The 25,912-nt window shown below is 33.2% G+C and overlaps 1 protein-coding gene across 2 annotated transcripts in view; it reads left to right on the top strand.

The window, feature by feature from the left end:
- LOC111147077 (kelch like family member 1) overlaps positions 1 to 25,912 on the top strand; it is a 388,136-nt gene that overhangs the window by 159,466 nt on the left and 202,758 nt on the right. For both annotated transcript variants that reach the window (XM_022502961.1, XM_022502960.1), the window contains one exon: positions 3,587 to 3,783. In XM_022502961.1, the coding sequence (XP_022358669.1) occupies positions 3,587 to 3,783 (197 nt within the window). The remainder of the gene's footprint in view (positions 1 to 3,586; positions 3,784 to 25,912) is intronic.

Genomic DNA, 25,912 nt, shown 5'->3' with positions numbered 1-25,912 from the left:
TTTTTTCTTCATTAAATCCCTAGCTACACTTGGAAGCATGCTTTAGATTCCTTTGCTGTCTTATTCTATCAGTGACACTTATAAATAAAATATAATTCACTTTAACTATTAAACATGTTAAGTTTTAGGTGAAATGTCATGTTATCACGATAACATGACATCAAATGTCATGTTATCCCCCAAAGTTATCCCCCACCCAACAGTTTACTAATTATAAAGGAAAAAAAAATCTTTAAAATGAAGAAGTCTAGTAGACACTGCCTTAAATAGGGTACCAAACTTAACACCATTCACCATGAGATCTACTCACATCATGAACCTCCCTGTATAAGCCACTAAAAAGGGTACCATATCACCTATACAGTGTCCCTGACAAAAAAGGTCCCAACTAAATGTAATCATGGGGAAGTAATATGACTAATCCAACCTGGGGAATTCTACAAAATAACTAATCTGGATTCTTCACTAATATAAATGTCATGAATGACAAAATGGTTGGAAAATGGTTATAAATTAAAGGTGATCAAAGGGACATAAGAAGCAAATAAAATGTGAGTCTTGATTAGATCCTGAATTTAAAAATAAAACCTATAAAGCACATTATTTGGACATTTGGGGAGATTTACATCATAGCAAATACTATTGTATTAGTTTTGTAAGTGTAAAAATTACATAGTAGCTATGTAGGAGAACACTTTTGTTCTTAGAGACACATGCTGAAGTATTAGTGGTGAAATATAATGGTTGGAATAATCGAATAATTCAGCAATTATAGTATAAACACACTGTGCAGAAAGATATGGCAAAATGTTAACTCTTGGTGAAATTAGGTAAAAGAGTAAATGGGTATTTATGGAACTGTTCTTGCAAATTACTATAGGTTAAAAAAATCCAGAATAAAAACTTTGGCATGGAAAAAAATAAAGGCATTCTGTTTATAAAGTTCTTTCTTCATAAATATTCTGTCCTTGAAAGATGAATTTTTAAAACTAGACAACTTTTCTAACATGCTATAGAAATACTACTGATGAAAAAGGTAGAAATCAAAAAAAATTGTAGTAACATTTTAAAGTTATAAAATATCTTCCAACTAGCAAGGATACACTCTTAAAAATTTCAATTAGGTGATAGCATATTAATAATGAAAGTTGATTAATTATTTTTCCTATACTTTTACATTTGATTTTCAAATTTGTGTAGCCTGTCTTCCAAATACACCAATGAATTAAAATATCCCTTTTATATAGAGACTGATGGCCATTATTGAATATTAGAGACTGTAGTGTAGGAAAATAAAACACTATTACCCCAGAAAGATATCCGAAGTTCTCAAAATTTTGCTATTAAGTGGAGAACACAGATACTTATTTTGGGGTAATAATAATTAAAACAGAATGTGGTGGGGGCGCTTCAGTGGTTCAGTCAGTTAGCCATCTGCCTTGCACTCAGGTCATGATCCCAGTATCCTGGGATTGAGCCCCAGGTCAGGCTCCCTACTAATCTCCCTCTCCCCGCTCAAATTCTCTCTCTCTTTCTCTCTCAAATAAAGAAAATCTTAAAAAAAAAAAAAAAAAACTAAATGTGGTAAAGTTACATAAAGACAGAAGAGTAGAAAGAAAATGAATCCATGATCAAAGAAAAAGAATGACATTATTAAAACTCAGGAATAAAAATTGATGTTTATGAATTAATTAAAAATACTGTAAAATGAATAATTCCCATTGGTAGATCTTTTACTATTAAAATTTATTTAAAATTTTAGTAAGTCAAGGTTAAAAAGTATATAAGATAAAGCAAAAAAATTATCTATGAGTTTAAAGGTAAATATGAAAATATTATAAATTTCAATGCAAATAATTCTTATGGAGAGAACTAGAAGTAAAAATAAAATATTTCTAAAATTTAACATATCAACTTTAAATAAAATATAAAATATACTGGAGAGAGAATTAGTGAATAGAATGTATAAAGAAATTATAGATATGGAGGAGGGAATTATTTGATCCAATACATGGCACTTGATATAGTCTCTAAGAGAGATGAAAAAGCAAAGGTAAGGAGGAAGAACCATTTCCATAAAAATAGGCAATACTTTTCCAGAATTTTCATATTTAGCAAGGTCAATAATTTATGAGCAAAATTAACAAAAATAAATTTTCTAAAAAACTCCTGTCCATTACTATTACTCTATATTATGCATTAATAAGACTCATAAAAGTTGATTCTCTGAAATGATTAAACAATCCACTGAAAAATAGGTTAATTTAACAAAATAAGGATGACAGAAGGCAAAAATAAAAAATCCATGGTATAAAAAAATTCCAATAATTTTATATACACACTAATTAAAATAAAATTAAAACTGTACAATTTAGAGTAAATTGGACTGCAAGAATCAATAAAACCAATAAAACAATAAAAGTAAAAATATATTTGAGTACTGGAGTTTATTATTTAAGTATTAGTAGCTTAAGTATTGAGTATCATTATTTGAAACTAGTAGCTCTTGGTTTAGAGCTCAGGTACCGACGTTCCTTACTCTTTGTGCATCGACCACCCACCAGGGGTTTATGTCATCTTTACTTTGCTGGTAGAAGAGAAAGAGAGCTTGGATGAAGGACACTCACGTCACAGATGCCTTGGTGTGGTAGTAACACACATCCCTCTACTCATAGTCCACAGACCCATATCATGATGTTAACATGTGGCCTGACCCTGTGTCCAGGAAAACCAGTGAAGCTATTTCTAGTGAAGAGTAGCAGTCTATGCCACAAAAACTAAGATGGAAAAAGCCATCCGTATGACTTAGAAATATTCAATACTGAGTGACAGATAGAAAATCTGAGCGGTAAATAAACCTTATAAAGATGTGTTGAATTGCTAAATAAAACCTAACCCCAAATAGTTAAGCCCAGAAGTCTTCACAGGAATGTTTTACAAACATATAGAAATAGCCCATTCATTAATAAATTTTTCCAGTAGTTAGATAAAAGAGGAAGCACTTAAAGAACTTTTTTTTTAAGTTAACTGAGAAGAAAGAAAGAAAGAAAGAAAGACAGACAAAAGAAAAACTACAGAAAATTATAATCATGGGTATAATGAGTTAAATACAATATTAGCAATCTACAATACATGTATTATATATGTATATATAAGTATCATCATGCATTTATTCATTATCCACACATAGGCGTTTTGTATTAATATACACATGAATGTATTGTCAGAAACTTCGTGAAAAGCTTGTGAAACTTACTTGTTACTCTTTTATTTTCCTTAATTCACAACAAAAAGGACAATCATAGTTCCTACTGAAGTGGACACAGATATTTCATACATACTAGATGATTTTGAACATTACATGAAGTAAGAAATGCAAGATGCTTAAAACAGTTGTTGGCCTTTAGTAAGTTATATTTATCTTGGGTATGGGTCTAGGTTCAGGTCATTTCTAGCAGATTGACCTAATGTTTAAATAATACAGTGGTACATGGTTTATTGTTTGTTTGTTTTTGTTTTTGCTTTTGTTTTTGTTTTGGTACATGGTTTAAACAGAGTTCCGTAATTCTCTTCGCCTCCTGTTTAGGTTGCTTGGAATTAAAGGAAGACACCATTGAAAACCTTCTTGCTGCTGCGTGTCTTCTTCAGCTTCCTCAAGTAGTGGAAGTGTGCTGCCATTTCCTCATGAAGCTGTTGCACCCATCCAACTGTTTGGGGATCCGAGCCTTTGCAGATGCTCAAGGGTGCATTGAGTTAATGAAAGTGGCCCACAGCTACACAATGGTAAGGAGATTTAATATTTTAATCATAGAGGCAGAGCTGTATTATCAGAGGTTAAAACAATTACTGTCATTGCATCGAATGACTTCTTTCTGTTTAAAATGAGTTCTACAAGCTTGGCACATTTCTGTTATGGGGCACAATGTGGTACGTAGTCTTTTATAATAGCAAAGTTAAAAAAAAAAAGGCTGTTCGTAATGGACTTTATATCTGCATTGCCTATAAATTGTAAGCAAAGCCATAAAGCAATTATAGACTGGTTTAGATTTTAGAACTTGTTTAAATGAATCCTTCTTATTGCTCCCAACAAATCTCTCTTTTTGTATCTACTTCCACAGCTGCCATTTTTTGTTCCTTTTCTTTCTAGTAAAGAGCTACCAATCTGTTCCACAAAAAAACTTCTCTTTTTCCTTTTTTTCTTACAACCTTTTTACTATGTAATAAGTTCTATCGACAAAATTCAGTGTTGAAGTCTCACCCACAATGTATTAGTATGTGGAGATGGGGGCTTTTGGTTGCACTTAGGTTTAGATGAGGTCTTGAGGGTGGGTTCCTCACGATGAAATTAGTGCCCTTATACGGAGAGACACCAGAGAGTTTGCCTCTTATCTCTCTCCACCTTGTGAGGACACAGTGAGAAGGTGGCGATCTACAAGCCAGTAAGAGAGCCTTCACCAGGGACCCCAATCAGTCTACCCCTTCATCCTAGATTTCCCAATCTCCTGAATATGGGAAAGAAATTTCTGTTCCTTAAGCTACCCAGGCAGTAATATTTTGTTATAGCAGCCCGGGCTCACTGATACATTTTCATCATAGCACATTATGTTTGGTATAGCTTTGCCTATATGATTTGTGGAAGAAAAAATCACACTTACAGTATATATTATAAAGTATTTTATTGGTAGAGTAAATATTTGATTTTAGAACTCCTGGAAACTTCTATAGTAAGTGAAAATATTTAGATATATAAACCAAATGATCTACAATTTTTTTTTTTTTTAATAACTGACTTTCTGTACATTTTAATGACAGGCTTAAATGGAGTGAATGCACTCAGTAAATACTCCAAAAATAATTTAAACTGTTTATATTTGTCTCTTTGATTTTTTCTATATATAAATAAGTATTTTAACAGCTTTATAGAGATACCAAAAATCATTTGAATTGCACACTTTAAATGTGTGAATTTTGTGGTGTGGGATTTTTTTCATGTTATCTCCTTTCTAGAGTAGAATAATGAGTAGTAACAATTCATACAATATTTCATACCCTAGAAATAATCATTATAAAAACATTTAATTTAGTTTCTGACATATAGTAAACCCTATATAAAATGTTACCCATTTTTCTTATTTTCGTTATTAACATTATTAATGATTTGATCGTTATTATTGAAACAACCAATTGTAAAATATAAAACTTTCCCTTTCCAACTCAAGGGAAGAATTTATATAAGATAAATCTCATTAAGTTTTATACTTGCTACTTATTAAAAAGCTCTTAAGATTTAACATCTTTTCAAGTCACTAATGATTGTCAGCCATATAAGTCTCCTAATTGTTATTCTTATATAGAATTTCAATATTATCTTTTCTTCTTTAATCTTTTAAGCTGATTAGTAAATTAAATGAAAATATAGAAATAAAAAAGAGGTAGATACATGCTTTGTAATTCTACTGTCATTTTTTTCTTTTGAAATATTCCATGACAGGGCATAGTACTGCTACTGAAATTAAATGAACCATATAAAATCAATGTAAACAAATACTTCATCAACCAAAATATCAAAGTCCAACTGCAGTCATTTAATTATGCACATTTAATTGCAATTAGGAGTTCCTGGCTTAGGTAAGCCAAAGAACAATATGCCTCCATATCCAGAGGGATAATGGTCCCTTCTGGTCTAGTTTGAAATTATTAATTTAGTAATAAAGATGTTTTTCTTGCAGCTGCTTGGACTGGACTGTAATTTATCACACAGTAATAGCAGTATTTTTTCTTTAAACATTTAAAAATGTATATTCTGTAGTAAAGTATATTTAAAACCAAAATATAAAGAATTCTAGTTAATACACAACATTCTAAACAACTCTATTTTAATTTATTTTTGAGAGTATGAATGGATTATGTGTTTTGTCATGTCTGTTGAAATTTAAATGATTTCAAATTCTTTTGAAAACATGAAGCTTCAATATTTTCCAGATGCTCATGGGTTACCATTTTAGTGAAGAAAACTTACTGACCAGTTATCTTCCCACTTCACTATTTTCTCTCAATTCTAACACTTTAAAATGAGTGTTTTGCATCTGCTATTATAATTTCTCACCACATCTTTGCTTCTGATCCTTGTTTAATCACACATGTGTCCTCATCTAATCTATTCAATCTATGCTTTGAGAACAAACCTATTATCAGGTTTTTTTTTTCTTTTTAACTGCTTTAATATAGCAATCATCCCAGGCTTCCTGGTACCTCTGGGACTAAATTCTTTATTGGCTCTTATTATTTATTTGTTTATTTTATAAGTAACATTTTTAATCTAATTTTTTAATTTCCTTGCTAAAATTTTTTTAGATACGAACTTGACCTTGAATGGCCAGGTCTTACCTTGCCAAACCTTACCTACCTGCCTTTGATATTTATATCTTTTGCTAACTTTCCTTTGGAAATTTCACCCAGTTATTTGGCTTCAGCTATTGACTCTGTGTGGAGGATTCCAAAATCTATTCAGGAAGGTGACCCAATTTGGCAGTGGTTCATGTGCAAAATACTGGAAAATTTTGAATGCAAGCTCAGTATTAGGCAGAAGTGTGAAACTAATTCTAAAACATTAATTTGGACTTTGGCTTCATGAATATGAAGACAGAAACAAAATAATTGAAGGAAATAGTCCCCCTCTATTATTAGTCAAGAGTTCATTATGAGATCTGTGCTTAATTTTTGACATCATATTTTAAAAGCATTAGAGAGTGACAAATAGAAACATAAGAATGATGACGATAGTAAATATTTTATAATCATATCATATGAAGGGATGCTGTGAGACATTTGGATGCCCATAGCTGAATAGTATTGTGGCATGAAAATAGCCATTTTGCACATTTGTTAGAATAGACATTTCTAAAACAGGGTTGTTTTAAATATTTCATTCTGTTTTTCATCTTAGTAGTAATCTGTTCAAATTAAATGTTATATGAAAGAATAATATTAAGGTTGATTTGCTTTTTGTGAGGATGAATGGAAAGTCCAGAAGTCTACTTCAGTCACCTGATCTTTCTTTCTCTGCTGGGTTGTCTATTTCCACTAATCATCACTGCCACTTCCCTCCAAGGTCATCTGGCCTTTTGAGGAAATTCCTAGAACTGCATTTTCCAGAAATACTCTCCATTTGGTTCTAGATTAGAGTTGCCAATAACAAGCATCCATGTAGGGGTTGGGAGGTGGGAGAGGCCAGGTACAACTTCTGTTGAGAGCAGGAAAATGGATAAATGGAAAATTGAAATACCTTCTTTGCAAGCCTTTGAAAGAGGTGTACTTCACTGCTGGAGACTGCGACCTTCTGGAGATTCTTGAGGAATGGAGTGCCTTTGCTGAGTGCTTTTGAGAACAATTTACATAGAACTGAAGGTTGAGACCATTAACATAAATTTCCTGACCTTCACTTGTACCACCCGTCAATTCACTATCTACAACCTTTCTTACATTGAACATAGAGTGGCTTGTTTTCCTAATCCAACACTTACCTCAAAAAAGCAGATTCACACTCCAAATTTGGACATGCATAGTCCTCCATGCCTAACTTCTAAACCACCCCCTGGGCATTTTCCCTCAAAAATAAATGGAATTGACTTCACCCCTCCTAAACATGTTGTGAATTCCTTTCACTTATACTTTACTCATATTTCTCTTGCCTGGAATCTCTGGGATCTAATTCGAAATAACCCCTCAGTTTCCAGTTTCATTCTTCCATGCCTACAAAATGTCTTAAAACTTTTCATAGCATTCTTTCTCTCCTTTGAAATCTCAGTATTCCTTTATTTAGGATTATGTGATATCATCATAAATTTCCTTATACAAATAATTACTATTTATAACTTTGTGATTGGTCTTCACAACTCTATTACAGAATCCTTTCTGACAGAGTAAGTATTTTTTGTGGAAATGTATTTTGCCCTGACAAAGTACCTAGTACATTGTAATATAATAACGTATTTCCTTTGGATAGTTTTTTAGGATTGTGACTCTCAGCACTCATGAATTCAGTGACTCAAGAAGACCACACATGGTTTTCCTTTCTTTTCAATCCATTTCTTACCATTATTTTCCCTATTCACACAGTTCTAGCCACACCTATCATACTGCTTTTTGACTACAATAAGCATCTCACCTGATGACCTTTGTGTTTGCTCTTTCTTCCCTCCACTAGAAACACTCCCCTGCCAAACATTTATATCCTTTAATCTTCTGCCTCATTCAGATGTCTGCTCAAATATCACTTCCAAGGAGTCCTCATCTCTGAATGTTCTTTTTTTTTTTAAATAAAGATTTATTTATTTGTTTTAGAGACAGAGGGAGGGAGAGAGAGAGAGAGAGTAGGGAGAGAGACAGATGAAGAGGGAGGGAGAGAGAGAATCTCAGCAGACTCCTTGCTGAGCACAGAGCCCAGTGAAGGCCTTGACCTTATGACCCTAAGATCATGACCTGAGCCAAAATCAAGAGTAAGATGCTTAATGCCCTGAGCCATTCAGGCACTCCACATTTTTGAATAGTCTATATAATGTGGCACTGCCTTCAAAACCCTCTTTACCCTTACACTATTTCATATCCTTTAAAGTACTTATGAGTGTCTGGCTTTATATTTTTTTATTTTGTCATTGTTTTGTTGCTTTCTTCTCTACCATTACTATGGTAGCTTCTTGGTAACTTTTTTTAAACTTTTTACCTTAAGTGCATAGTATTTATTGTTGAGTGAAAGAGTGAGTGACTATTGAATACTCTGTACCAGGAAGTATAGTAGGTGGCCCTGGAGATACATGGGTGACTAAAACAGACATAGATTGCCCTTAGAATAAAGATGAATATGTTGAATGCAAATAAATTATTACTATAAATGACAATTATATATATATACATAAATATCACATATATGTATTTATATGGTAACTGTTAGAAAGGACAGTAAGATGCTGTGGAAGAGTTAAAAGAGCCTTATACTGAGTTAAAAAGGATTAGGTAGAATTCATCAGGGAAGAACGTTCATAGAACATTCATGATGAGCCGATGACCTGAGGTGGGAAGGAACTTACTCTGTTTAAGGAAATTCAAGTGTGATGGGATGGTGGGGCAGAAAGGAAGAGAGGTGGATGATAAGGCTGGAAATTTAGGCAGAGTCAATTTTCCAAGGTTAATGAGAATTTGTTAAGGATTCAGATTTTTATATTGAATATTAAAGTATATCATTGAAAGTTTTTTGAGCAAATAAAAACCAAGATTTAATTGAAAGACTACTTGTCGGACTGCCATGAGGAGGGGCCAAGAAGAGACCAAGAATAAAGGTTGGCACTTTACTAGAGACCTATATGTATATTGGCTGTGTGAGAAAGAAAAGGAGAAACTGAGGTGACTAACTTCTGCCATTGTGTTTGATAGCAATGCTTTTCACTACTGGTGCTGATGGTATACAAGTTGAGCGTATATAGTATCAGGCATTGTTCCAGGTGTTACACATACTTAATTGAATCCTTTCAAAACCCCTGCGAGGTATGTGTAATACCCATTCAAAAAATGATAAAACTAAGATTCAGGGATATTCAATAATTTACTGAAGAATAATATCAAGAACATGGTAGAGTGGGGATTTAAGCCTCGGGCTGTCTTACTACAAATTAGATATTCTATTTAATATGCTAATGATTACACAGTGATTGTATTTTATGCATTATATCAAATCAGATTCCTGATGTCCAGAACACTTCAAAACATGGATTACTTCAGACAAATGGGCTTTAGAAATATAAAACGTAGATAAGAGCCCAGAACTTCATGAATATTTTGTTCCTCGGTTTTTGTTTTTGTTTGGTTTTCATTTCCCTGTTCAGTGCCCTCTCCCTTTCATCCCAGTGTTACCAGCCTGGCATGCAGCATTTTACCATGTTTATGCTAGAGGCAGAGGCGTGGCAGTGGGACTCAGCAAGAGGCTACCATATTCAATCAATAGCCTTGAAAGGTGGAAGTCTCAGAACTGGAACATAAAGACTTCCTGAGTCAGTGTGAGAGTAGCTGCCTTGTCAGCCTGGTACTCTAAAAATCCTATACGTCATTCACTGATCCTTCAGAGCCATTAGAGCAATACTGGAGAATGCTGTAATGAAAGCAATGCTTTCTGTTCGTGGTTTTGAAATATCTGGCATTTCTTACAGTTCCTAGCTAGCAGCCTGCTCTTTTTTATCTTTACCAACAACCCTTCCAATAACCCATAAATTAGAGTTTGCTTTGGGAAAATACGTGGAACTTAATTTTAAATTGCTTTGTGTTTCCAAGTCATTAAAGCAAGAAACTATCATTGATAGTTTTCTCAGGACAATTATGTGATAAATTAGTAATAAAATTTGTGTTGAATGTTATCTTGTTTTATTATTATTCATTACTTCACGTTACTACTTTTCATTATCTTATATACATAGCTGGTCTGAGTAGAGTTTAAGTAAATATACAGTTGTCAAGTTTAAAAAAGGCAAAGTTTGACTTTCAGCATTTCTGTGTAAATTGAAGTAATGAAGGTTCAATACAATGAGGGGCTTGGATGACAACTGCCATCAAAACTAGATGATCGGGGCGCCTGGGCGGCTCAGTGGGTTAAAGACTCTGCCTTCGGTTCAGGTCATGATCTCAGGGTCCTGGGATCGAGCCTCACATGGGGCTCTCTGCTCAGCAGGGAGCCTGCCTCCTCCTCCTCTCTCTCTGCCTACTTGTGATCTGTCTGTCAAATAAATAAAAATCTGTAAATAAAAATTAAAAAAAAAAAAACAAAAAAACCTAGATGATCACAAGCAGTAAGGAAGCATGTGGAAGCTTCACTAGAAAGGAGCTTCCTATTGTTTTTCTTTACTTCCTCTGTCCCTAAATTAAGCTTGCAACTCTTTACAGGAAATCATCTGCTAACTCACAGTCTTTGGTACAATTCTGGTCTACTGGTTAAGATGAAGTTGATTTGAGTGGACTTTTTAAAAAACTGACTTTTGTGTTTAGTGTCATGTGCAAACAGGATATTCACAATTCACTGAATAAACTGACAGAGATGTATAATAAATTGTAATATTATAACACGTAATTATTCACTCATGTGATTGCAGTTTGACTACACAGAACTTTGTAATTGTTAGGGCTCATAAAATAACTACAATTTAAATATGCATTTATGACAATTTCAAAGACTAATTAAGCATAATCACAGAGTATGCCATGAAAATTATAAGCTTTTAAGGGTCCACTTTAGAAACAGTTCATTTCTTCTATTCAGATGCTCTTCAAATATGTTTCCTTTTTAGGTTTTTATAGCCAAACTGAAGATCATTCTATTTTAAGAAACTTGTCCTTCCACTTTCTTGATGTTGATGATGTTGAAGATAATGATAATATTCATCTACTTGAAAAGTATTTTATTCATTTAAAGATGGTGTCATTTGCACATTTTAATTTTATTTTCATTTCTCCTACAGAGCTATTTCTAAAACAAAGATGTAGCACATAGCTGTATAAAATCACAACACACACACACACACACACACACGGGAATCTATTAAAAATGTATTGGGTTTTCCTTATTGTCCAACAGATATGAATGTTTGTATAGCTACTGTTGTCTTGAGTTGATGCTGTAGCAACAGAAGAAATGAAGTATCAAGAAGGAATTATTGTTACAAAATATCCTATAGGATATAAAAGATTTTCATGTAATTTGTGAGTAGTCCCCAAGTGTTTAATTATTTCAATCACTTAACTATAGAATTCCCTTCTGTAATAAGTAATATTACTAATTATTAAAATAGTCTTGAAAGGGCTTCTTATGTGATGTCAGGAGAAAGGAAAGCCAGAAATATTTTGGCTACAGTGCCCTTTTCAGTTTGCAAAGCACAAGTTCTTCAACAAATGAAATCAGTAACATGCTTTTTGATCAAGTGAAAAAAAAATTCTGATTGTTTATGCTATGAAAGTTTCACTTTATTATAAGAATTTGCACCTCTAGGGGCATCTGTGTGGCTCAGTAGGTTAAGAGTCTGACTTCCATTCAGGTCTTGATCTCTGCATCCCTTGGATTAATCACTGCGTGGGGCTCCCCATGCAGCAGGGAGCCTGCTCCTCTCTCTTCCTCTGCTCCACTCCCTGCTTGTTCTCTCTCTCTCTCTCATGTAAATAAATAAAATCTTCAAAAAAATAATTTGCATGTCATGAAATAAAGTGAAATATTTATATTTATATTTTCTGATGAGGTGTAATGAATCACATATAAAGTAACTAATTTTTTTTTGCTTCTCTTTTAGATTTTTCTTTTATTGTCAGTGTTCAGTTAAAGACTATACTTGTGCTTAAAGATCATTAAAAGTAATTTTTTTAAGGGGAATAAAGGTAGAGAGATGGATTGCGGTTCACAAGAAACATGATACATCCATCTTTGCTTGAAGGGAAACTCAGTCTGCCCTTTGTAGGTAGGACATAGTTGAGATGGGGCAGATCATTTCCTTAAAGGAATGCTTTTAGAAATGTACTGTACAGACAAAATTTAAGGAAAAAATAACTTTTTATAAATTACCAGGCATCTCCCCCCAGACCCCAAGTTACTCTAAATATGTAATACTACACACAGAGCTGGGGGTGCCAGGGTGGTTCAGTCAGTTAAGCTTCTGCCCCTGCTCCACAGAAACCTACTTCTCCCTCTCCTACTGCTGCTCCCCCTGCTTGTCTCTCTCTCTCTCACACACTCAAATATAAATAAATAAATCTTTAAAACATACTATGCACAGAGCTAGATTACATGTTCCACAAGGTAACAAACCTCATCTTATTCACTTCTGTATTCTTAGTTCTTAATATATAACACCTTTCTCATTTTATTTATTTTTATTTTTTGAAGATTTTATTTTTAAGCAATATGTATATCCAACATGGGGCTTGAAATTGCAGCCCCAAGATCAAGACTTGCATGCTCTACCAACTGAGCCAACCAGGTACCCCACAAATTTCTCATTTTAGGTACATGAATATAATATTTGAATGAACAAGTAAGTGAAAAAATAATTTCAAACATTAATAATTTTGGGTATTAAGGAGGGCATGTATTGCATGGAGCACTGGGTGAGGTGCATAAACAATGAATTGTGGAACACACACAAAAAATTTAATTTAATTTAATTTAAAAATGCTATTATAAATTTTATCTGCTTAAATGAAATCTAATGAATATTAATAATTTGTAGTGAAATATATTATCTGTATTCTGTAATAATTAAAAATATTTATATTATTCCCAATTTTACTTTTCATACATTTTAATTAAAATATATTTGTAAATACATACATACATACATACATACAGAATGCATCCCTGATCTTTAAAGTTCTTTAGCTTTTTAAAAAATCAGTTATTTCAAAACTTTTCAGCAGGTAACATATATCCCATATATGATGTGTGCATATTTTTAAGTTTTTAGTGGATTCAGTTCATAATCAAGACCTATATTTAATATTTTTAGTATTTCTTTTTTTTTAATTTTTAAAAGCAAGAGCATGCAAGCAAGGGGGGTTGCTGAGGGAGAGATAGAGAATCCTCAGTAGACCCCCCCCCCACCGACATCCCCACTTGGAGCTCCTTCTCACGACCTTGAGATCATGACCTGAGCTGAAACCAAGAGTCTGATGCTCAACCGACTGAGCCACCCAGGCATGCTAATATTTTTGACTATTTCAGATGAAAGTTATTATTTAAAATCAGTTTTGGGGCACCTGGGTGGCTCAGTTGGTTAAGCATTTAACTCTTGATTTTAGCTCAGGTCATGGTCTCAGGTTCATAAAATTGAGTTCTGCATCATGCCATGCCCTAAGTCTTAAGTCTGCTTAAGATTCTCTCTCTCCCCCTCTCCATATGCTCCTCCCCCTTGCTCACAATCTCTCAATAAATAAATAAATAAATAAAGTGAAATTAGTTTTTACTGAAGGTCACTATACTAACAAGGAATAAATATGAAAAATACATACAATACAATGGCACATACAAAAAAAATAATAGGGCAAATGTATCCTATTTTAATATATGATTGCAGATTATATAAAACAGCACATCATAATTAAAAGTCGCTGGATAATAATAAGCAGAAATCAGAAAAGTCTAATGAATGGGATTCAAATCCTGACTTTGCTAAGTGAATTCAATAAACAATACACTTTAGGACGTGGGCTTTATCCCTAAAACCACTAATAATTATTCTTTGCTCTTTCTATGTAAGGTGATATTTATTTGAGCAACATAAAAATATTTTAATGTTATTAGAATTATATAATTTACAATCAGTGAAAAGGTTCTCTTCAAAATAATGAAGAGTAGACTTACAAAGCAAAATGAACTATTTCATCAATACTAAATCTAAGCAGATTTACTGAAGACTGAATAAAGTTTCCAACTAGATATTATACTATTCTAAGCAAGAGTTAAAGACAATTTGCATTTTAGTTGGATCTAAAGTTAAAAGAACCTGAAGAGATTTCCAAATATATAGATAGAGATGGAATTCAGTTTCTTCTCCAGTTTTTTATTTGAAAGGAAAATAAGCTGATTATCAATTATAAAGTAGTGTTTCTATTTTTACTTCTGGTAATGGATAGGAATAAATGAGGATAACTAAATGATGAGGATACAGAGAATAACATAAAAGGTAGAAGATGCTTTTCAAATAAATATTGCAATTGAACTAGAAGAAAATTAATTAAGTTAAAATTAGATTTTATTATATAGAGTTGCTGATTAAGACATATATGCATAAATTTACATGCAAAAATAGACATCTATATGAACACTGACTGCATATATTAATCCAGAGAAAGGTTATTTTTTTAGTAGTAAACTCTATAACCCTAGTTTACATTGTTTTAAAAATCTACCTTTTACACAGATCATATACATGTATACTTATATTATGATCATCATTATCATATTAACTTTTACATTTTAAACTTTTATAAATTGACACAAAGCTAGAAAAAGCATAAATAAAATATAGACAACAATTAGGATATCTTCATTAGTAAAATTTGCTTTGTCGTATGTTCTGATGGATACCACTGTAGGATACAGTAATATACTTTTCTCCTCATTGGCAAGTGCATTATTCTCGATTATTCAGAAGGATTATGGGGAAGGATATTATTAAATACTGAAAACTTGAAATCCCAACTTTTCTCAAACTCTAAAGCTTGGTTTTTAAGTTAACTAATGATGCCGTGTGTATTTGAATGGCGCGCTTCCATAGCTAAGAAGTCTTTAGTGATTTGTGATGGGTTAGTTGTCAGCCAACGGAAACATCTTTGACTTAAGAAAGAATATTATTTTACTAGGTCATCTAGAATCAAACGTGAACAGTTGGAGGAACTCACTTAAAATTCATCATAGTAAATTGACATTCTTTTCTTTTACTTTTGAAGTCATAAAATGCCCCGAGGATTATTGCTTCACTTTATTTCAAGAAGCCAGAAATATGAGTGATATATTCTAGCTTAGTACAAATAAAACTTGGTAATAAACATAACTTAAGATAAACAAAATCAAGATCTATAAACTTCTCTTCATAAATATATCTTTCGGCAGCCTGGACAGCAGAAATAGGAATCAATGGAGCCTCAGGTTCCAGGCCAAAATAAAAGGAATTTTCTGATAGATCAATAGATGAAAAACTTACCAACTCCATGAATCAGCTTGGGTGAACAGAATAATATAAGGCAACCATCAAGTCTTCATTCAGTGGTATTCTCCAATATCAAAATAGGTTTATCATATTGACCAAAGAACAAAAATGTTTATCATAATCTACAGTGCCCTTTACCTTATTTTTAAAAGCCAATATAATGTATATCAAAATTAGATTTTGAAAGGTACATAATGCCCTCCAAATATTATTTTTTGTTGCTATTATTGTTTTAATCTATACTATGACTAATAATAAAATTTTATACAAATATGATATTAGCATATATTATTAACATTAAATGTTGTAACCTAAAATTTTAATTAATAATATCTTAGAATTTTTTACATTCCTTGAAGCTCATTTTTTCCTTAAAGCTCATTTTTAAATTAATTTATGAAAGCACAGAACACCACTGAGATTTAAGGAAAAAAATGGTCCAAATCTTGACAAAGATATTGCAAAAGTAATTCCAATTAGATAGATTGACTAAACTAGATAATTTCTTGGGACATCTGGGTGGCTCAGTTGGTTAAGTGGCTGGCTGATTTCAGCTCAGGTCATTATCTTAGGGTCCTGGAATCGAGCCCTGTTTTGGGCTTCAAAATTAGCAGGGAGCCTGCTTTGGGGTTCTCTCTCTCTCCCCTATCTCCCTCCCCTCCTCCCTCTTGCTCACACTCTCTCCATAAAAAATAAATCAGTCTTTTTTTTTTTTTTTTTTTTTTTGACAGAGAGAGACACAGCAAGAGAGGTAACACAAGCAGGGGGAATAGGTGAGGGAGAAGCAGGCTTCCTGCCCAGCAGGGAGCTTGATGCGGGTCATATTCCAGGACCCTACCCTGGGATCATAACCTGAGCAGAAGGCAGATGCTTAATGAGTGAGTCACCCAGGCCCTTCTATAATAAATAAATTTTAAAGAAAGAAACTAAATAATTTCTCTTGTCTCTCTTTAAAACATGGGATAAGAGTCTAGACTGCATTCTCTCATTTATTTATTTGTTTTTTGTTTTTGTTTTTGTGTGTGTGTGTGTGTGTGTTTATATTTTGTCCAGAATATATTCCCACCAGTGCTGCTTTGATTTTAACCAACAATCTCATTTTTAAACTAGTTTGTTTCCAACTCTATCCTAATTGTTAAAGGTGTGTGAGTTTTCAACACTTCTTGAACAAAACGGAGGGTAACATTTAAGAATAAAATTGCAGAAGGTATGTGCTATGGTGAATGCTGTGAAGTGTAAACCTGGCAATTCACAGACCTGTACCCCTGGGGCTGATAATACATTATATGTTAATAAAAAAATAAAAAATTTTAAAAAAAGAATAAAATTGCACTGAAAATTTTAAGATTCAGCTTTTTAACTGTTTAATAAAACTGTGTGTCTTTGAACAATTCACTTGAGATCTGTCTCATTAACTGTAAGATGATGTGGTTTATTTGAAATCATACTGGTCCCATGTAGTCCCTGGCAGCCTTATGATTTTCCAAATATCTTGTTAAATCTGAAATTCCATGAAATGTAAATGCATTTCTAGGTAAGGTGGATAAGTGCCATTTTGTCATTAAGTAATAAAAACCTTAGTTTTATTGTGTCACTACAAGTAGAACATTATCTGTTTGTAGGGGACCAACAAATAATTGTGGAAGAATGAGTAAACATTTTCCTGCCTTCAAATATTTTATGTTTTATAAAAACATTATTGAGGTAATAATTCACCAACCATACAATTCACCAATTTAAAGTGCACAACTCAGTGCTTTTTACTATAGTCACAGAATTGTACCTCCATCACCATGATCATTTTCAAACATTTCCATCGCTTTATAAAGAAACCTGGTATCTATCAATAATCACCCTCCCTCATTGAAATCATGCATTATGTGGGCTTTTGAGATTGGCTTCTTTTGCTTGGTATAATGTTTTCAAGATTCATTCTTGTTATAGTATGTGCTGGTACTTCATTTTATTACCAAATAATGTTATGTCACATGGTTAGAACCCCATTTTATGCATCTTTTCATGAGCTGATGGGCATTTAAGTTATTAACACTTTGGGGCCATTGTGAATAATCCTGCTATGAACATTTGTATACTAGTTTTTGTGTGGACATAATATTTTCTTCTTCTCTCCTTCTCCTTCTTCTTCCTCCTCTTTTCTCTCTCTCTCTCTCTCCCCCTCCCTCTCTCTCTCTTTTTCTCCCTCTCTCTTTTATTTTTCTGGCTATGTAACCAGGAATGAAGTGGTTATATAGTAATACTAAGTTAAAGATTCTGAAGACCTACCAGATTGTTTTTCGATGTAGCTGCACCATTTCACAATCCATACGAGTGTCTAAGGTTTGAATTTCTCTATATCCTTGCCAATATTTTTAAATTGACTTTCTTCTTGATTATAGCCACCTCATGCGTGTGAAGTAATATATTCTGGTTTTGATTTGTATGTCCCTAATCTTAATTAAATCCAGCATCTTTTCATGTGCTTATTGGATATTTTTATATCTTCTTTGGAGAAATATTTCCTCTGCTCTTTTGCCCATTTTTAATTTTTAATTTGTTTTTTTATTGTTGAGCTATAAAAGTTCTTCATATATTGGAGACTTTCTCTGGCTTAGCATAAATGGCTTTACGTGCATTAGTAAAACACCCCCGTGAGATAGGTAAAACTATTGTCCTCATTTTATAGATGAGAAAACCAAGATAAAAGATTAAATGTCTTGCCACCAAAGCCACCCAGCTAGTGAATTGTAGATACTGAATTTTAATATTAAAGCACAAATATTAACCACTATGTATTATTGCCTTGGGTTTTACTTATAAGATTACAATGATTGAATTACTTTATTGAAAATAATATATTATCCAAAGAAGAAGGTAACTTCTCAAAAGTGATTTTTAAAAACACGACTGGAGAAGGTACATGTTTTGGCCTTAGCTTAAGTAAAATAATGTTGGATAATACAATCAATGTCAAACATGGACCATATATGTAAAGTATTTTAAGAAGCATAAAGTGCAAGGCTAATGAAAGGCATCATTATATTTTTATCAACACACTACGTTTACTTCTAATCTTAGAAGAGCAGGTGTTGCTCCCAACTATCTAACTCTTCCACTTCTTGATCTCAGCCATCCTCTATTATTATTATTATTATTATTATTATTAGATTTTTTTTCTGTTAAATACCTTCTTTTGTAAATTGTCTTCTTGGTTTCGCACTGATACAATTTAACCAGAATGTTTTTCTCTCTCTTCACTTCTCCATCACCATCCACTCTGCAGTATAATCTTAAATTTCCTGTAATAATTAATTATGAGAAGTAGACGACTCAGCTTAGTTGGCACTGAGTCCTTTAAATAATGATGGAAGATCAAGTTTGATTGGAAATTACACTTTGAGGGTTTTTCAGGGTACTTGTGAATTAAGGAATATTTGTTTATCTTCTATCTACCTGTTCCTCATTCTTTCTCTCCACTATACACCCATAACTCAAGGCATACTGTCTAATGGAGCATAGACACTCTACAAAATAAATCCAGAAAGAAATTTAGTAGGCTTGTTTGATCTGGGTTTCATCTGGTATCATCATTCAAAAATAACTTAACTGGAGAGAGAAAGAAGACTTGCTGCATTCCAGTACTAAACAAATTCATAGTGATAAGGTTCCTTTTGATCTAGACAGAAAGAAATGGGACCTCTGTAGGTTTCAATAGACAAAGAGCAGAGCAGGCTATAGAAAGATGCTAAAGTTTTAGGGCATGTTAAGTGCCCCAGGCCTTTATATTTTGGAACAAAATATAGAAGCAATGGTTACCTGAGTAATTTGGACAGCTTAACTGTTCCTAAGATGTAAGAGATGATGTCCCTAAATATTTTAATCATATTTCCATATCCAGATGAGGAATGCCTCCTTTCAACATCACTAAATTTCTTATTGAACCTTATTTTATACTGGCTTACTACTACTACTACTACTGTACAAGATGGGAAAGTAGGTAAAAGTGACTTATAAACAAACACTTCCTAAAGTTAAAACATAACACAAGCAAAAAATCATGAGAACAAATCATGAGTCACACAAATATATATTAAGCACATGCCGTATAATTTTTCCTATGAATGGGAGTATCAGCAGGGTGGTAAACTAGTGTAAAGAGACCAAAGTCACTCAGAATTAGAAAGCTGAAACAAACTTGCAAAGTTAAAGACAAAGCCAATTAATGTCCTACAAGGCATTAAACTTTAAACATTATTGTTTCTCTTTTCCACAGGCAGAAATTATTTGCAACTATCATTATTCTTCAAGTTAATATGTAATTTCACAGAGCTTAAGCTGTAATCAATAGAAATGGTGAATCAAATGAACATATATTCTCCTGGAAAATTAAATAATTCTTCAATGGTGACTTTCATGTTTCAATATGACATTAAGATGATATACAATCATCCATGTATCTTATTTACAAGTGTTGCATAATATTTCTTAGCTACCTAGCAAGCAGAAAGGACAAGCAAGTATAATTTCCTCACAATTATACCAAAATAGTATTACTAATTAGAATAGATTACTATAAACCAAAAATATTCTTATTATATATTAACTACTCTAATCCTAACAATGCTAGGAGATGGGTAGTATCTTTACAGTCAAAGAAATTGAGGCAAAGAAAAGTTAATTACTCACTGAGCTATACTCGTTCATGAGTATATGGAGGCAGAATTCAGATTAGGGGAATTAGCTTATAAGTCTATAACTATAACCATTGCCCTATATTGCCTCTCACTAATTCTTCTTATATCCTGATTCCTCCTCAACTATTTTAGTGCCAAAAGAGCATCTCCATTCCCATCAACACTTCCTAAAATGGCCTTAAAGAGCAATATAATATCATTAATGGCGATGATGATGATTGTTCAAATATTGGCATTTTGAAAATTAATGTAAGTGTAAATAAAAGCATCTTAACAATGTAATTTTTTGATCCGTAGTTGATACTTAAAAATTTCAAGTTTTCTTATAATCACAATACCAACACAAGAACCCTAGCACCTGCTCTCCAAACCAGAATACCATCACTAAGCAACTCTAAAGTAGAAATCTTGAACCCCCATTGCTGTATGGATTCAGTCTGCACTAAGACATAGAAAAGCTATGACCAAATTGACCAGTGACCCCCACAGTTTGAAAATCCAGTTGTACTTTTCTGTCCCAATTTTCTGCAGTGTTAGACCCTAATGAGCACTTTCTTCTTTAGAGTGCTTCTAACCTTGAATTTTGGGACAGCCTTCATTCCTGTTTTCCTTTCTCTCTTACCATTGACTGAACCTGACTTCTTCCCTTTTGCCTAGAGTTCACTACTCTGTTAAATCTCTCATCTGTTCTTACCTGGGATGTTGAATTAGCTTCTATTTCTTTTTCTCCCCATCTAATTCATTTAAAAATATTTTATAATGTAATATTTGAAATTCATTTGTATTATTTTCAAATATTTTGTTTGTAAATGTTCATTCATTTTAAGCAGTTTGTTTTATAAATTTTGAATCTTAGAATATATATTAATGTTATAAAGTATAATACTCAATTAACTTTCTATTATCATGGTACCTAACTTAAAAAATCAGACTTCTTAAGTACAATTCTACCTGTGCACTCCATGAAATACTTTCTACCTGTTGTTCCCTCAGTGGTAAACATTATTCTTGGAGGATAGTAGGAATTTTGTGTTTTAAACACATGTATTTATAACTTATTTACTATACATGCATGTATCCCTAAATATATATTGTTTAGTCGTGCATGTTAACCACCTAACTTAAGAAAAGTAAATAATAAAGTGCTATTTTTACTCTACTGAAAAATATGACAATACAATTTTTATAAAACCTGACAACGGGGCACCAGGGTGGCTCAGTTGGTTAAGAATCTGCCTTCAGCTGAGGTCATGATTTCTGGGTCCTGGGATGGAGTCCTGCATCTGGCTCCCTGCTCAGAGGAGAGTCTGATTCTCCTCTTTCTTTGCCCCTCCCCCTGCACATATTAATTTCCTTAAATCCAAATGTGATTAAATCTATTGGCAGCTAGACATTCTTTAGTGTTTCCCCAGTAATAAGTATAAACTGTTAGCATACAGTGATTTTGCAATCTGGTGCCTACCTACTTTCCCAGTTATGATACTGGATTTCCCTGGACATCTGCTACCTTGCAATATTCAATACTTATAGCTCCACACCATTCCGTGATATTTCATCACTCTGTGTCCTCACACACTATTCTCCATCTACTTAAGCCTTTTTCTGGGGTGCCTGCGTGGCTTGGTGGGTTAAAGCCTCTGCCTTCGCCTCAGGCCATAATCTCAGGGTCCTGGGATCAAGCCCCACATAGGGCTCTCTGCTCTGCAGGGAGCCTGCTTCCTTTCCTCTCTCTCTGCCTGCCTCTCTGCCTACTTATGATCCCTGTCTGTCAAATGAATAAATAAAATCTTCAAAAAAAAAAAAAAAGAAGAAGAAGGCTTTTGCTTTTCCTTGTATATGTCATCAAAATTACAATTTAATTTTCAACCCTAAAATATAACTTAAGTTAAATGTTCACTTGCATATCTCCTAGCCACCCTGAACACTTTTTCTATGCTTTCATGTAATCTTGTCCTTTTATCTGTTGTAGAGCTTATTATACTTTATGTGTATTCTTTATTCCTAATCTCCATGAGTTTTTCTAAAAGTTAGAAGCTACTGGTCTACCTCACCTACAACTTGAAAAAAATGTATTGTTTTGATTGAATGATAAGGCAAGTGCACAAATCATAGAATAAGTTTATGAATGAGGGAAAAAAGGGGATTAAAATCCCACACAATATTTGAGAAAAGGAAAAAATAGTAACAGGGTTAGGATTTGGAGGCAGTCTTCACGCTGAGTTTGAAATGACCAAGTTTCATCAAATAAGGAGGACAGAACTTTGAGATCTGTTGCATGGATCTGGATACTATGAAATAGCTTCAGAAATAACTATAAACCTGGATTAATTCAACTATACCAACTCTCAGTCCATATACAATAACATTTATGTAGCCAATGCTCATTTGAAACACCTAAGATATTGCTGTGCAAGACTGAGATCTGCTGAAGAGAACCCTATTATTGCACTCACATTGATGAATGGGGATTATAGGATTATATCTGCATTAATAGATGTCCTACAAGACACATGCTTTATAAATCATGTTGTTGACAATAAGAGTGACTTGACCTGCAGTGTAACTTTATTTTATCAGATTTTTAGTAAGTTGTTTGATAATGTTTCTTTTTACTGAAGAAAGAGGTTTCTAATTTATTCCAAAGAAAAATATTGTCATTGCAACCCTGCTCTAGTTTTTTACTGGCTAGATTTTCTTATGGAAAAGAAATATATGTCCCCTGTTACTTGGTCAGTAAAATCATTTACATTTTTACATACTGAAGTCTCATTATTAGCCAAGTTGGTGCTGAAACAGCATAAGGCATTAATTGTTATGCAGAAATAGACTTATGAATATGCTAAAATGGGATGGGGTTAACATTTATGACTGCTTATGTATTTGTATATTTAATGTTCCTGTTTATTTCATGTGGAACCTTTACTTTATGAGTGCATACAGAGGAGAATTTATGTTTGTGAGGGATTTTGTGTCAGAGATAATATGTGAACAAACAGTTATGTTTGCTGACCTCCATCTTTTCCCCCTAAGAACATTAGTGAATGAAAAATTCAGTGGACAAGATTTTTTTTCATTCACTGTTACTCTTTGTTCTGTGATTATGTTTGTTTGGTATAAAGGGGCATATCTGTACACTCAAGACAGTCAGAAATTTATGTAAAATCTAGTATTTTCTAAGAATATGTCAAAACAAATACAAATACCCAAGAAAACCCATTTATGCCTTACTAGATTACTCATGAGGTTCTTAATTTTTTTCAACCAAAAGATATTTTTGCAGTAATTTTTTTACCCCCTTTTTACTTTTTTGTATGTGTGAAGTAATGTTGCCTAATCCTTCATGGTGACATTAATTTAAGAATGTCACTTTCATTATACCATTTCATTGGGTTCTGCCTGAATACCTGTTAAGTAATACTGTAAACTACAAATGGACTAATGATTTATGTCTTTAAACATTTATTTACTTTCTTAACTTTCTGTTACAATGGCGTTAACATAGGATTCACTTATGGTCTTCCAGTGTTTAGAGATAGACAAGCCTGCATATGTTTTAAATGAGTGGGAATTCTAGTAAAGACGTAAGCACTGTTTTCATATCTCCTTTCACAAAACTCTCCAAAATGAATGGATGAAACACAGAATAAAGAGGAAAGTTCATCTGCATTTGAGCTAGTGAATTATAACTCAATAATGTAAACTCTAAAAAAAAAAAAACAAAACTGCCAAATCAAGTAAAAATTAGGCCCAATGTAAAAGGAAAGCACCAATTTGACATACATCATCTTTAGTTTATATCATTATACCAGCAGGCAGATTGTGTGAGAAAGTGAATTCTACTTTGGAGGTGTGAAAGGACATCATTAGGCCATCAAAAAAATGAGGGCACCCCATTTTTTTCCATCAGCTAAGTAGTTAAAGTAATGGAAGAAGCAGAACTGAAAGAAACATATTCAACCATTTTTTGGGGGTGGGGGCCAATTATAACCTAAACTTGAAGATGAGGCAGGGCCAAATAGAGAACAGAAATATCTGAGTACATTGTTTTGGGCAGTGGGCTCTGAATATTGCTTCAGGCTTCCCTGGTTTGCTTACCCAGATGGGTTGAAGTCTCAGGACATTTCCCTGAACTTACGATTAGACCCTCCTGCAGAGCTGGCCTTGGCTGTGTGATGGGAGAGTCCATCTATTTGCAGAGAAAATTGGTGTCACTAATGTACCCAGTATGCATTTTCCTGCCATCTGTCTTATTTATCTTTTCCACTGAAGCAACTTGACCACTGGACAAAAAATGACAAATCAACAACGTATGCAATCAGTTTAAAGTTCATAGTTAGAATTCAATCTATGTCAGGTAAAAAAAAGAAGAATCAGTATTTGATTGGACAGCACACATACTAAAATTGGAGTGATACAGAGATTAACTTGACCCCTGTGCAAGGATGGCATGCAAATTTGTGAAGCGTTCCATATTTAAAAAAAAAAAAGAATCAGTTATGGAAAATTGGCAGCATCTGTTCTGGACATAAATCAGTCCCAGATACCAGATAAAAATGTTTCCATCTGATAGTAATTATCATCATCATCACCATCATCATCATCATCATCCTCATCTGTAACAACAAGCACAAACCATACAAATAATGAAAGACATAAATATTGCATATAAGATATGTAGATGCTTTGAAAGAATATTCTACTTAGTATAGAAAAAGGAGTAAAATTTCCAAAACACTTTTTTCTCTTCTTTCTTTTTTCTTTTCTTTCTTTTTTCAGAGCTCTTTTCATTAAGTGTAACGTTGAAATACAGACTAGCCAAACCTCAGATACTTGCTACCCCTGGGGCAAAATGCCAACTTAGCCCATAATAGTGCAAGACAAGTTTGGCCATTTCTTCCAGTTTTATAGTTCAGATACATACTACTAAGACACAGAAGTTGTATTTTCAAAAGTTCATAGAGGTACAAAATATTGCTCAGAATTGTAAATAGTTTGTATGTTTGATTACGGAGTATGTGAGAAATAATGTTGAGTTAAGAGCTGGAAAATTAGTAGACAATTATCTCTGAAGGGATTCTATTATCATAATACATAACATGAATATTGCTCCTATAATTGAACGGTGACATTAAAAGATTTTAGGTATGATAATTCTACAAACTGTGTCTTACAGAGATGAGAGAGAGGAGAATGTAGTTAATCGATTGGCGGGAGGGAACCCTAGAAGGGAAAATTGCTGTAGGCCACCACAGTAATCTCTTTAGGAGGTGGCTGCATTTCGACTCTTAGGAAGGAGGATTTTGGAAATGTTAGAGAGGCAAAAAGTACCAGAAGAGATTAGACACTAAGTCCAGTTGAGCCTGACCTTTAATTACGTTGTATTATTGTGGTTGACTCTAAACTATATTAGGTTTGTGGTTTCATGAAAGGAGTCCAGTTATTGATAACATCTGCAATTAACTAACTTTAAGTGATTATATAAAGCTTTTG

The sequence above is a fragment of the Enhydra lutris genome, unplaced genomic scaffold (genome assembly GCF_002288905.1).
Source record: "Enhydra lutris kenyoni isolate GAN:26980312 unplaced genomic scaffold, ASM228890v2 scaffoldscaffold15, whole genome shotgun sequence".
Lineage (NCBI taxonomy): Eukaryota > Metazoa > Chordata > Mammalia > Carnivora > Mustelidae > Enhydra > Enhydra lutris.
Note: the sequence above shows the minus strand (reverse complement) of the source record. Positions and strands in the feature narration are given on the sequence as shown.